This window comes from Ranitomeya variabilis, unplaced genomic scaffold, assembly GCF_051348905.1.
Source record: "Ranitomeya variabilis isolate aRanVar5 unplaced genomic scaffold, aRanVar5.hap1 Scaffold_81, whole genome shotgun sequence".
Classification (NCBI taxonomy): Eukaryota; Metazoa; Chordata; class Amphibia; order Anura; family Dendrobatidae; genus Ranitomeya; species Ranitomeya variabilis.
In genome coordinates this window covers 314446-328510 of record NW_027508201.1, presented here as the reverse complement: position 1 = coordinate 328510, position 14065 = coordinate 314446, and the positions used below count along the sequence as shown (strand labels likewise).

General features: G+C 43.4%; 1 protein-coding gene across 1 annotated transcript; it reads right to left on the bottom strand.

Annotated features, from left to right (window-relative positions):
* Nucleotides 1–11144: 11144 nt before the first annotated feature.
* Nucleotides 11145–13077, bottom strand: LOC143792830 (odorant receptor 131-2-like). The gene is made up of 2 exons (XM_077279347.1): nucleotides 13068–13077; nucleotides 11145–12109 (listed from the first exon to the last, which is right to left on the bottom strand). Exons 1-2 carry the CDS (start codon nucleotides 13075–13077, stop codon nucleotides 11145–11147), a joined length of 975 nt encoding a protein of 324 aa, XP_077135462.1.
* Nucleotides 13078–14065: the final 988 nt, after the last annotated feature.

Here is a 14065-nt window from a genome sequence, read left to right as displayed (position 1 = left end):
GCTATCTAGTAAGCGGACCTCACTGTGCTAAATCTGCTGTTCATCCTACGTATGTCATTTCCTCTGAACTCACCGTCAATATCTGTGGGGGCCTACTATCATCTTTTGGGGTTCCTCACTGGAGGTAAGGCAGGCCTGTATATTCCTCTTATAGGGGTAGTTAGATCTCCGGCTGGCGCGTGGTGTCTAGGGCATCGTAGGTACATCCCCCGGCTACTGTAAGTGTTGGGTCAGGTTCAGGTCACGGTCGACCTTAGTTTCCATCACCCGAGAGCTAGTCCGTTTTGTATTTTTATTCCCCTGGTCATTGGGGTAACCATAACAGTCCCCATAGGCAGCCCCTCTTATAATTTCCCCATAGACAGCCCCTCTTATAATGTCCCCATAGACAGCCCCTCTTATAATTTCCCTATAGACAGCCCCTCTTATAATTTCCCCATAGACAGCCCCTCTTATAATGTCCCCATAGACAGCCCCTCTTATAATGTCCCCATAGGCAGCCCCTCTTATAATGTCCCCATAGACAGCCCCTCTTATAATGTCCCCATAGGCAGCCCCTCTTATAATTTCCCCATAGACAGCCCCTCTTATAATGTCCCCATAGACAGCCCCTCTTATAATTTCCCTATAGACAGCCCCTCTTATAATTTCCCCATAGACAGCCCCTCTTATAATGTCCCCATAGACAGCCCCTCTTATAATGTCCCCATAGGCAGCCCCTCTTATAATGTCTCCATAGACAGCCCCTCTTATAATGTCCCCATAGGCAGCCCCTCTTATAATGTCCCCATAGACAGCCCCTCTTATAATGTCCCCATAGGCAGCCCCTCTTATAATTTCCCCATAGACAGCCCCTCTTATAATGTCCCCATAGCCAGCTCCTTATGTCCCAATAGGCAGCCCCTCTTATAATGTCCCCATAGGCAGCCCCTCTTATAATGTCCCCATAGACAGCCCCTCTTATAATGTCCCCATAGACAGCCCCTCTTATAATGTCCCCATAGACAGCCCCTCTTATAATGTCCCCATAGGCAGCCCCTCTTATAATGTCCCCATAGACAGCCCCTCTTATAATGTCCCCATAGACAGCCCCTCTTATAATGTCCCCATAGCCAGCTCCTTATGTCCCCATAGGCAGCCCCTCTTATAATGTCCCCATGGGCAGCCCCTCTTATAATTTCCCCATAGACAGCCCCTCTTATAATGTCCCCATAGACAGCCCCTCTTATAATTTCCCCATAGACAGCCCCTCTTATAATTTCCCCATAGACAGCCCCTCTTATAATGTCCCCATAGACAGCCCCTCTTATAATGTCCCCATAGACAGCCCCTCTTATAATGTCCCCATAGACAGCCCCTCTTATAATGTCCCCATAGACAGCCCCTCTTATAATGTCCCCATAGCCAGCTCCTTATGTCCCCATAGGCAGCCCCTCTTATAATGTCCCCATAGACAGCCCCTCTTATAATGTCCCCATAGGCAGCCCCTCTTATAAAGTCCCCATAGACAGCCCCTCTTATAATGTCCCCATAGACAGCCCCTCTTATAATGTCCCTATAGCCATCTCCTTATGTCCTCTTATCCAGCCCCTCGTGTGATGTCTCCGCAGCCCCTCTTGTCTCTCCATACCCGGCTACTCTTGGAATGTCCTCACCGGCCCTAGGTATAATAACCTCCATTCTTTAGGAAAATAATGAAAAAATATAAGAAAAAGCTTATAGTCACCTAATCCCGGCTCACTGTCCAGCGCAGCTCTGTCTCCAGATGTAACTACAATTGAGTGTGGGGACTGAACAATGGCCGGGGCACAAGCAGACAGAGGGGTGAGCGGTGTCAGTGACCGACACTGCTACCCTGTGTGACCGCACCCTAGCCATAGCTCTGCTGAATGCCTGCGGCTGGAAGAAGGTGATGGGCAGAGGCAGGGATTCAGCAATTTCAGGGTTTTTTTTCCAAAATGAGCCCCCTCATGTAAGCTGGAGGTAGCGCCCTGGGCAGATGCCGACACCTTGTCCCTACCCTGCCTGTGGCGTCAATATGATCACTGAAGCCCTAGATTAATTAATTAAGAGGTGTAGTTTGCAAAATGAGGTTCTGCTGTTCTGGCACCTCAGGGGCTCTGACAACGTGACATGGCACCCTCAAACCAGTGCAGCAAAATCTGCACTACAATATGGCGCTGTTTCACTTCTGAGCTTTGTATTCTGCCTCAAAAGTCATTTTCAACCACATATGGGGTATTGGCGTACTCAGGAGAAATTGCACAATAAATTCTATTGTCCATTGTCTCCTGTTACCCTTGTGAAAATGAAAAAATAAGGGGCTAAAAAACATTTTTGTGGGGAAAATGTATTTTTTCATTTTCGAAGCTCAACATTATAAAATTCTGTATAAAAATGAACGTCAGTAAATAGCATACATTAGGCGACTCAATAACAATTGTGCTATACCGGAGATACAAGAGTCAAAAACTGGCCAAAATAGTAATAATAACAAAACACATTTATTGAAAAATCAATTTCCACCTAAAAACATACATATATAATAAGAAACAAAAATTTTCAAATGTGACTACATCTGTGGATACAACCAATGACCCAGGTGCAGCAGACAGGGACAAAAATTGAATCAGCTATTATAACAAAAAAAAGTAATTATTACCCTCACATGAATGCTTATAAGCCTGATGCATAGCGATTAAACCAGATGTTGTATTTACAGAGTGGCACTAACCATACTCAAACAATCGCCACACATCCTGAGGAAGCGGCAATACACAAACGCGAAACGCGCGTTGGGGTCTGTGACCAGGAGCCGGACGGGACACCTTGTAACTTATGGGTAATTAGCCCTTTTACTTGTCTACTACATTTTTTGCACATGAAAAAAGAACGGTATTTCAGCTCACCCCTAGTTCAGACGAGATGGTAGAAGTCAGTCCGAGCACGGATACAGAGTGTTGCTGCCACAACACTGATTGGTATGTAGAAAGAAACGGTGTGGATCCAGCTCCGGGATAAAAATGCAAAATTTTATTTAAACATTTAAAACGCTGCTAGAACATGACCAGCATGAAGGTGACGGAGAGCAACCAGCACCTGGACGCGTTTCGGGCAACAAAGATGCCCTTAGTCCTCAGTAAGTTTTGCATTTTTATCCCGGAGCTGGATCCACACCGTTTCTTTCTACATACTAAATTTTTTCACATGTTGCGGTCTTGTTACTTTGGATGTGTGGCGATTGTTTCAATTTTGGCCAGTTTTTGACTCTTGTATCTCCGGTATAGCATTATAAAATTCTGTGTAGCATATGTGGGATCAAGGTGGTCACCACACCGCTAGATAAGTTCCTTGAGGGGTGTAGTTTCCAAAATGGGGTCATGTGTGGGGGGTTTCCACTGCTTAGGCCCATCAGGGGCTCTGAATACTTGACATGGCACTATCTATTCCAGAAAATGTTTCCCTCCAAAAGTCAAATAGCGCTTCCTCCCTTACGAGTCCTGCCGCGCAGTAGTTGTCCACCACGTATGGGGTATCAACATACTCAGGAGAAATTTTACAGCAAATTGTATGGTTCATTTTCTTCTGTCATCCATGTAAAAATGAAAAATTGAGGACAAATTAACATTTCTGTAGGAAAAAAATAAAATGTTAATTTTTCCTTCCAAGTTGCATTAATTCCTGTGAAGCACTTGATGGGTTCAGTTTTTAGAATGGTGTCACTCTTATTTTTTTCTGGCTGATAGGCCCCTCAAAGTCACTTCAAATGTGATGTGGTCTGTATAAAAAATAGTTTTGTAAATTTAGTTGGAAAAGTATGAAATTGTTGATTAACTTTTAACCCTTCTAACTTCCTAACAGCAAAAATTATGGTTCAAAAATTGTGCTGATGTAAAGTAGACATATGGGAAATGTTATTTATAAGTTATTTTGTACAGCATGAGTAACTAGTTTAAGGATATAAAAATTTAAATTGCAAAATTTAAATTTTCGCCAAAATTCTGATGTATCCAGAAATAAACACTAAAACTTTTTACCTAAATTTACTACTAACATAAATTACAATGTGTCATGAAAAAGCATTCTCAGAATCACTGATTCCTTGCAGCATTCCAGAGTTATTACCTGATAAAGTGACAGTGGTCAGAATTGTACAATTTTGCCTGGTTCTAGTGATGTATTCACCTTGTGATGATAGTTCTGATGCTGTATTCACACCTGAACCATCATCACTACATGAATACATCAGTACAAGTAAACATCACCAGAACCATCAACAGCACGTAAAAATGGCACAAGAACCATCATCAGTAATTAATAGGTCACTAAAATCACCATCATTACATGAATACATGACAAAACCACTGACAGTAAATAAATACAAAATCAGACCACCATCAGTACATGTATACATCACCAAGCTTCGTACAGCAATCAGTTGTAATGTCGGAAGTCAGGCCCATATACATTTGTATCTCATGAATCTACAACTCCAAGTATGTCCTTAACAACAGTAAGTAGATGCTGGGAGTTGTTGTTATCAGTCATTATCAGACTGTGGACCATACAGGAACCTCCATTCTGATGAGACATAGTCAGTATAAATAAGTAAACACTTACACCAGGTACCTTATAGGTGACATCCTCCCTGATTTAGTAATTTCTTTATTTTCATCTCCATCTCGTTCATAGTGACTTTTCATATCAACAGCTCTTCTCTGCTGACTTTCCAGTTCTCCAATTTTCTGCAGCACATTCTGACATGCAGTATTATTAAAATTCCCTTTGCATAAAAATATCTATACATATAATGACCTAAATAAGCTTCCTGTAGTATATGACCTTCACACTGTCCGCCTTAATGAGGTATTGGAATGCCCACCAGGGCCTAGGGGTACTCGGTATCGGGTCCAATACTTAAGGGGAAGTGTCACGGCTGCGGTGACCCGGTCCATGGCCCTGGGCGCCCATGTAAAAGGCATTTGAATAAAGTTTGTGTTCGTGATGTCACCTGTGGTATTCAGTCAGTGGGGACCGACGCTGCTCAAAAGGGGTCCTCTGGGGTGATGTTATGGCAGCTAAGATGGTATAACTTCCCACAGGTGAAGTTGGGTCCCCGTGGTTCCCAGTGTGTAGCTGGAGATGGTGGGTAGTGTATAAAGAAACGAAGGACACAGGTTTGCTGTCTCTTTACCTGTTTTACTGAAGACTTCAGGCTGCCACAGTCCAGGATCCCGGATTACAGGTACAGGCTGTCACAGTACAGGGTCCCTGATTACAGGTACAGGCAGGGTCCGGCTAGCTTGGAAGCGAGGTCAGAGTCCCCTTTACCAGGTGGAGTTGAAAGCCTTCCTACTAGCGCTGTGGTGTAGTCCCTTGCTGCCTGTGGCTTCTGTCAAGGTCCTCACTGTTTTCTCTGTCCTTCTTAAAGGTGGGACACTAACCCGTATGGCATGTGGCTCAAGCCTTTTTACAGGGACTCTATCACGACCCGGGCTCTATGCGCTACTGTGTCTCCTGGGTATTATGGCGGACAGGTGACATGTAGCCTGTTTCTGCTGTGCCTCTTAGAGTTGGAAACAACCTTGGTCTTCTGGCTACCGGTATCTGCACTCTGCAAGGAGGTAGCTGAGTCGCAGCTATTCTCCCCAGCTCTTTACTCTCCTGTGTTCCGCTCTCCTGCACACTCACTACAAGCTGTTCTTCATTCTGTGTTATCTCTGTCCAGGAGCTGCAGCACTTTCTCGTGGCTGCACGGCCCCTTTGCTTCCTTCTCCTCTGTCTCTCTGACAGGAACTAACTCACTTTCACTCCAGACCAGAATATATATATATAGGGGAGCCACCCACAAGCTGGATCAGAGCTCCCCCTTCTGGCCTGGAGTGTGAACATGTTGTATGCTTGTGTTTACCTGATAAAGAAGATCTTCCCTTGCTTCCAAGAGTGACATCACTCTCCCTGTGAGGAAAGCAAAGCCGCGGTAAGAACCAGGACCCTGTGGTTTTACAGTATAACCACCCTTCTGTCTGACATTATCAGCTATAACATCCCCAGTGTCTGCCATTTTAAATTATAACCACCACACCTTTGGCCCCTATAAACCATGGCCTACACCATGGGGGTCCCCTCTACACAGTTTTCTCTTACACTCTATAACTCCATACTGTCCCCCCACCATGCTAACCACTCTCCATTCTGTGCCCCATTGCACTCTGCCCCATCTCCATATTCATACTGTGCCCATTTCACACTATATCCTCAGCCAGCCAACTATGTTGTTCTCTCCAAACTGTGCCCCCTTCTCACACTGTCCTCCTACACAGTGTGTCAGTCACCAAAGCCACCCATATGTAATGTGCCCAAGAGCGGTTGTCGCGACTGAACTGCTGTCCGATTATGCTCTGGCACTTTACAGAAAAGTGGTGTAGCAGCTCCATTGTGCTGTAGGGTGTGGGGTACCTCAAACTCACTTGTAGGCCGCAGGTCTACACTGCTTCCAGGCTTCCGTCCTTAGGAGCCGCCACACACAATGCAAGGGCCACCTGGTTCTGCAACTGTCAAACTTTTACTAAACAGTCCAAGTTCAACAGGTGGATACAGGTGGGATAGACTTCCTTTCTCCTTAGTACAGCTCCTCTTCTGTTCTGCCACTTGTTCATTATGGGATACCCCGAAGCCCACTGACTCCATCAGCCTCAGAGATTTGTTGTCCACTCCGTCAGTGAACCTGGGACCAGCCACCTGTACCCCATGTATCTCCATGTCCACTGACTTTGTGACGTCGGAAGACCAGGCCCGCTCCATGCTACTGGCCCAAGCCCTGGGCTCCACCAGACGCTGTTGGAATGTCCATCTGGGATCTCCATTTAGCCTCCCACTGCCTTGAACGTTTGGCCCATGCTACCCCCAGCAGCCATGCTGCCCTTCCATCTGATCTTGAACTCCACTATACACTTCTCTAGCTGACACAGAACTTCCTCTAACCAGGAAGTACCCCCCTTTTATCAGCACTAGTGCCCACCCACTGGTCTAATGCTATCCTTAACCATTTCTTATTTTCTATGCTAAACCATTATCCTTATTCTATACCCTATGCTGTCCTATCGTTAGCTTATACCATATGTACTGTACATCACCATGATGCACACATTACTGTTACAAATAAAACCTCACAACGATATTCACATAGCACGTCTGTTGTCTTCAAGGGTAAGAACAGGGTAAGGCAGTCCTCATCCCTACAGCCCCAATATACACTATGATGCCCATCATAGTTTTCCATTATATAGTATTATGATCCTCACAGCACCCCATACAGTAAAATGGCCTCACAGACCCTTATATACAGTATAATGTCCCCAACAGCACCCCACACTGTATATCCATCACAGCCCCCTATACAGTATGGTAACACAACCCCCAATATAAGGTCCCCAACAGCATCCAATACAGTATGGTCAGCCTCTCATTATGCCCCGAAAGCCCCCTTCTAATGTCCCCATAGCTAGCCCCTCTTATAATGTCCCCATAGACAGCCCTTTATGTCTCCATAGCCAGTCCCACTTAAAATGTCCCCATAGCCAGCTCCTTTTGTCCCCATAGCTAGCCCCTCTTGTAATGTCCCAATAGACAGCCCCTTATATCCCCATAGGCAGCCCCAACTGGAAATGTCCCCTTAGCCAGCTCCTTATGTCCCCATAGACAGCCCCTCTTATAATGTCCCCATAGACAGCCCCTCTTATAATGTCCCTATAGCAATCTCCTTATGTCCTCTTATCCAGCCCCTCGTGTGATGCCTCCACAGCCCCTCTTGTCTCTCCATACCCAGCTCCTCTTGGAATGTCCTCACCGGCCCTAGGTATAATAACCTCCATTCTTTATGAAAATAATGAAAAAATATAAGAAAAAGCTTATACTCACCTAATCCAGGCTCACTGTCCAGCGCAGCTCTGTCTCCAGATGTAACTACAATTGAGTGTGGGGATTGAACAGTGGCCGGGGTACAAGCAGAGAGAGGGGTGAGCGCTGTCAGTGACTGACATTGCTACCCGGTGTGACCGCACCCTATCCATAGCTCTGCTGAATGCCTGCGGCTGGAAGAATGTGATGGGCAGAGGCAGGGATTCAGCAATTTCAGTTGTTTTTTTTTTCAAAATGAGCCCCCTCATGTAAGCTGGAGGTAGCGCCCTGGGCAGATGCCGACCCCTCGTCCCTGCCCTGCCTGTTGTGTCAATATGATCACTGAAGCCCTAGATGAATTAATTAAGAGGTGTAGTTTGCAAAATGAGGTTCTGCTGTTCTGGCACCTCAGGGGCTCTGACAACGTGACATGGCACCCTCAAACCAGTGCAGCAAAATCTGCACTACAATATGGCGTTATTTCACTTCTGAGCTTTGTATTCTGCCTCAAAAGTCATTTTCAACCACATATGGGGTATTGGCGTACTCAGGAGAAATTTCACAATAAATTCTATTGTCCATTTTCTCCTGTTACCCTTGTGAAAAAGAAAAAATAAGGGGCTAAAAAACATTTTTGTGGCAAAAATGTATTTTTTCATTTTCGAAGCTCAACATTATAAAATTCTGTAGCATCTGTGAGATCAAGGTGGTCACCACACCGCTAGATAAATTCCTTGAGGGGTGTAGTTCCAAAATGGGGTCACGTGTGGGGAGTTTCCACTGCTTAGGCCCATCAGGGGCTCTGAATACTTGACATGGCACTATCTATTCCAGAAAATGTTTCCCTCTAAAAGTCATATAGCGCTTCCTCCCTTACGAGTCCTGCCGCGCAGTAGTTGTCCACCACATATGGGGTATCAACATTATCAGGAGAAATTTTACAACAAATTTTCTGGTTGATTTTCTTCTGTTATCCTTGTAAAAAAATGTAAAATTGAGGACAAATGTACATTTCTGTGGGAAAACTTTATTTTTTCCTTCCATATTGCATTAATTCCTGTGAAGCACTTGATGGCTTCAGTTTTTAGAATGGTGTCACTTTTATTTTTTTTTATGGCTGATAGGCCCCTCAAAGTCACTTCAAATGTGATGTGGTCTGTATAAAAAATAGTTTTGTAAATTTTGTTGGAAAAGTATGAAATTGTTGATTAACTTTTAACCCTTCTAACTTCCTAACAGCAAAAATTATGTTTAAAAAATTGTGCTGATGTAAAGTAGACATATGGAAAATGTTATTTATAAATTATTTTGTACAGCATGACTAACTAGTTTAAGGATATAAAAATGTAAATTGCAAAATTTAATTTTCACCAAAATTCTGATGTATCCAGAAATAAACGCTAAAAATTTTTACCTAAATTTACTACTAACATAAATTACAATGTGTCATGAAAAAGCATTCTCAGAATCATTGATTCGTTGCAGCATTCCAGAGATATTACCTGATAAAGTGACAGTGGTCAGAATTGTACAATTTTGCCTGGTCAAGAAGGTGAAGACAGGTTTTGGGGTGAAGGGTTAGTGTCCGTTATTATGCTCTGGGGTCTGAAATATGTAAAAAGAAAAGTCCTTATGCTCACCTCGCTGCTCATCTCTCCTGTCCCTCTGCTTGTTACCGCCACTCTTCCGGTCATCGTCATATCTTCTGATTTCCCACCATCATATGTAAATCCTGTGAGCGGCAGGGATTAGAATATGCAACTTTGACCGGACAGGTGATGGTAAGGAGCGGAAGGCCCGGACAAGTGAGTGATTAAGTGAGTTTAAGGATTTTTTTTTACTTTTGATGGCCCTGTACAATTTAGAAAAATGGCAACCAGCAGCTGCCACTTTGTTGAATCCACATGGAAGCAAATTACAAAATAAATTCCACAAATTTTGTAAAATTCTAGTAGAATTCAATTCCAGTCTAATTTATGGACAGATATCTAGTACTTGTCACTTTAGTAAATGGCCCAGTAGGATACAACAATACTATCTAATTATCCAAATTTTAATTGCTTGCCCCCTTAACCGGTTGTGTTTATGTTGGAGACATAAGGTGGGACGTACAATTGTCCCTTGATTTGAGATTGATGATATGTTAACAAAATAACATAACTATAATAAAATACAGTATAATAATAATATTTATTTTACTCGTTTCAATCTTTGATTCCTTTGATTGATCTTTGCCTGTTCAGTGTCTGCACATAGTAATCTCTACTGTTGTGATTTATGGGAGACTCTTCATTAATCTGATGTAAAAAATTCTACATCTCCTGCAATGGACCAGATTGGTCATTAAATCTATGGAAATGGTGACGTATTACTCTCGCACCCCTCCAATCTATCCCAAACTCTGCTGCCCGACTAATCCACCTATCCCCCCCCTTCCCCGCTATTCCCCGGCCTCTCCTCTCTGTCAATTCCTTCACTGGCTCCCCATTGCCCAGAGACTCCAGTACAAAATCCTAACCATGACATACAAAGCCATCCACAACCTGTCTCCTCCTTACATCTGTGACCTCGTCTCCCGGTACTTACCTACACGCAACCTCCGATCCTCACAAGATCTCCTTCTCTACTCCCTTCTTATCTCCTCTTCCCACAATCGTATACAAGATTTCTCTCGCGTATCACCCCTACTCTGAAACCCTCTACCACAACACATCAGACTCTCGCCTACCATCGAAATCTTCAAAAAGAGCCTGAAGACCCACCTCTTCCGACAAGCCTACAACCTGCAGTAACCACCGATCGACCAAACCGCTGCATGACCAGCTCTACCCTCACCTACTGTATTCTCACCCATCCCTTGTAGATTGTGAGCCTTCGCGGGCAGGGTCCTCACTCCTCCTGTACCAGTTATGACTTGTATTGTTTAAGAATATTGTACTTGTTTTTATTATGTATACCCCTCCTCACATGTAAAGCACCATGGAATAAAAGGCGCTATAACAATAAATAATAATGATAATAGTATTACATTTTTTTTAAAATGTTGTATTTCTTGTAGAAACTTCTCCACTACAGTCGCCTTGGCTGAATAATCAACCAACCTTTCCCCACAGATCTTGCCAAAACCTTTGTAAATATCCTTATCATTACATTTAAATACAAGTTAATTATTCAAACATTTTAATCAGTAATTTTTGAAAACCAAATTAATCTTTTTATTGAGAGAAAGGAAGCTACAAGAGAATTTATGATGTCCGTAAATTTATAAAAGTTCTTAGATGTTTACAAAGCACAATTTGCTTGATGTATTTGAGGAAGGTTTCATCCCGGAAGCCGTAGATTAAGGGGCTGATGAACCTTGGAAGACACATGAAGAAGAAAAAATTGATCAATGGTAACATAAAGAAGAATTGTCTCAGGTATGTTTCGGTCAGGTTATAGGAGAAGGATGTTAAAGAAAGCAAGAGCTGAACTGCGTGGAGCATGACCGTTTTACCAGCCTTGGAAGCCACGGAATTTCCAGAGTTTATTTTCTTAGCGACCAACATGATCTTGATGTAGGTGAAGATGATGACCAACCCCACCAAAGAAAAACTCAAGCCTTGGATAACAGACCTCAAGGTACTCTGAGCTTCAATCTTCATAAATTCAGATTTTGTGCAGAGACAGTAAAGAGAGAAGTAGTCATTCTTTACGTAGAGGCACAAAATCATAAAATCAGCCAAGTTAGGCATTATCCCAATTACCCAAATGGCCACAATGGTCACAATTGTCTTCTGGCGGGTGCACCATTCTGTGTGTCGTAACGGGAAACAGATGGCCACATAACGTTCCAAGGACATCACTGCCAGGTTGTATGGTGCAATCTTAAAGGCCAAAGAAGTTATGGTCACTGCTATATAGCAAATGGGCACAGGGAAGTAAACTAGATATATCACACTGAAGAAGAGAAGGAGTCCTGTGCTTGTGTAAATGGTGTCACTGATCAACATGTGGGCAAAAAGGATGTAGCGGGGCTCCTCGTGCATGTGGGAGGTGGTGAAATACACGCTCAGCATAATGACCATACAGCAGAGGAACAGGATGAAGGAGACCAGCAACAATGTTAGTAATGACAACAAGTAGAGGATGTTAGAGTTAAACAACGCAATTTTCAATGCCAGGGCAGAAATACTAGAATTTACCATCACGGAGCAGCCCCGAATGTAGGCTAAAAGAGAAAAAAACAGTTATCAGGGAATTAAAGTAAACATGTCTACACTGAATGTTGGTGAGACACATCCTCATACAACTTAGATGGTTTAAAAATTTATTAATCATTAAGGAAAATGGAGGAAGGAAACCTGTCCTGATGTTGAAGCCAACCTTCTCTCCTGTAATGGTTATGAAAGTTATGAAAATACAGAACTAGGCTGATGGGGACTGGTGATGCCAACCTTGTGAAAGTTGTGAAAGTTCCAAGTTCTATTGTGGTGTCTGGCATCATGGACCAGTGGTGAGGACTACATTGATTTTGATCATAATTGTCTACCTTTCCAGAAGATCTAAAAGACTTTTAGAATATGGATTTCTCCAGAAGCCTGGAAAGACAAATTCATAGAAATGGCTGATATAATCAGTGATCACCAACTTCTGCCCAACTAAACATTTTAATTGCCCTGGTCTCTGCAGAAAAAGGTCAGCACCAGGAGGTGGCCTGACCTGTAAGCAAACACAAGTAGATAGTCATTTATCTCTTCCTGCAGAGAGGAGTATGGTCTCATGTGCACCGTTGTTTGGGACTTGCTCTATTTATGGGCGCAATCTCTCAAATGCCCTTTATTTTAGACCCTATAGTGCAGCGTCAACATCGGAATAGGAGTCAATAGGAGAATTGCTGTGGACAAGTCAGCAAAGAAGTCACTAGACAAGGTCTTCAAATCAAGGAATATTTCACTGATGATGAAGACACGGCTCATACATAGTCTGATACTTTCTTTAGTAACATATGAATGTGAAACCTGGACGATAAAGAAACAAGACAGAAGAAGAATCGATACCTCTGAAATGTGGTACTGGAGAAGGATGTTATCAGTACCATGGAAGGCATGGAAAACAAACTAAACAATTTTGGAACAAATCAAGGCAGACATGTTACTCTAAGCAAGGATCACCAAGTTATGACTTACCTGGACACATCATACAAAGAGAGCAATCACGAGTGAAGGACATCATGGTCGGAAGAATAGAAGGAACAAGGCAAAGAGAAAAAACAGCAAACCCATGGCTTTTTACTATCAAGATAATGGTGGACAGGACCCTGGTGGACCTATCTAGGCTTGGATAATATCGATCTTCCAACAGATTGTTTATCCATCAAGTAGCCATTGCTTGAGATTGAGCTGATTCTGTTAAAGGGAACCTGTCAAGTCACTTCAAGCATCTAAACTGTCCCCTGATAGTTGTTAGTGATGTAATGCGCATCACTAACGCTTGTTTAATTTAAAGCAGTGCTGTCATGATGTCCAAAAAGCACTTTGTATAGTTATATGGTACCTGCTCATTTAGTCATAGGGGTGTGCTTCATTTCCTATTCAGTCACGGGAGGCGTCGTCCACTCAACTTGATTGATTTCCCTGGTTGTGCTGCTGTCACTGGAATCCCGCGCTTGTGTGGTGTGCTTGGAGCCATTCTTGTGCAGTGTTGAGTGGACAGCCATGCTTGTGCAGTGTGTAGTGTGGAGCTGGCCATGCTTGCGCAGTGTCGAGCAGGGAGCCGTGTGTGCGCCGTGGCAATTAGGGAGCCGTAAATGTGCCGTGATGCGAAGGTCCCCGCTACACACTGCGCAAACATGACTAGCTCCACGCTACACACTGTGCAAGTGTGGCTGCCCACTCAACACAGCGCAAGTGCGACTCCAAGTGCCACGTTACGCAAGTGCAGGATTCCAATGACGTTGGCACAACCAGGGAAATCAATCAAATTGAGTGGACGGCGACACCCGTAATTGAACAAAAAATGAAGTACTCCCCTGTAATTAAACAAGCATACAACTATATAAAGTGCTTTTTGGACAACACTGCAGCACCGTTTTTAATTAAAAAAATTGCATCACTAACAACGTACTGGGTACAGTTTAGATGCTTGAAATAACACGACAGATTCCCTTTCAATAATAAAGTGCAGG